Source organism: Neophocaena asiaeorientalis, unplaced genomic scaffold (assembly GCF_003031525.2).
Source record: "Neophocaena asiaeorientalis asiaeorientalis breed wild unplaced genomic scaffold, Neophocaena_asiaeorientalis_V1.1 scaffold41, whole genome shotgun sequence".
Lineage (NCBI taxonomy): Eukaryota > Metazoa > Chordata > Mammalia > Artiodactyla > Phocoenidae > Neophocaena > Neophocaena asiaeorientalis.
Window position 1 is genome coordinate 1,754,836 of NW_020171994.1, and position 252 is coordinate 1,755,087.

General features: G+C 30.6%; 1 protein-coding gene across 1 annotated transcript in view; it reads right to left on the minus strand.

The window, feature by feature from the left end:
• Positions 1-252, minus strand: part of COL4A5 (collagen type IV alpha 5 chain) — a 219,642-nt gene that overhangs the window by 74,643 nt on the left and 144,747 nt on the right. The window contains exon 23 of the mRNA XM_024748644.1: positions 1-35. This exon is cut by the window's left edge and continues 198 nt beyond it. Within this exon, the coding sequence (XP_024604412.1) occupies positions 1-35 (35 nt within the window). The remainder of the gene's footprint in view (positions 36-252) is intronic.

Here is a 252-nt window from a genome sequence, read left to right on the forward strand (position 1 = left end):
AAACTCAGTTTCTTTTTTTCTAATACTTTCTCCAGTTTATCCCATCAACCTGCCCAATAACATTTAGTGTACCAAGTTATGAGTCAAGTGAGACATATGAGTCAGCACGAGCGAAAGAATCAAATATATCGTAATAAGAAAACGAAATTTCTTTTATATATATCCACAAGTGAAAATCAAAGTGTAAATGGGTTTCTTCTACTTCTTTTGTTATATGATATACTCAAAACTTACTGTTAATTATTTGGGACA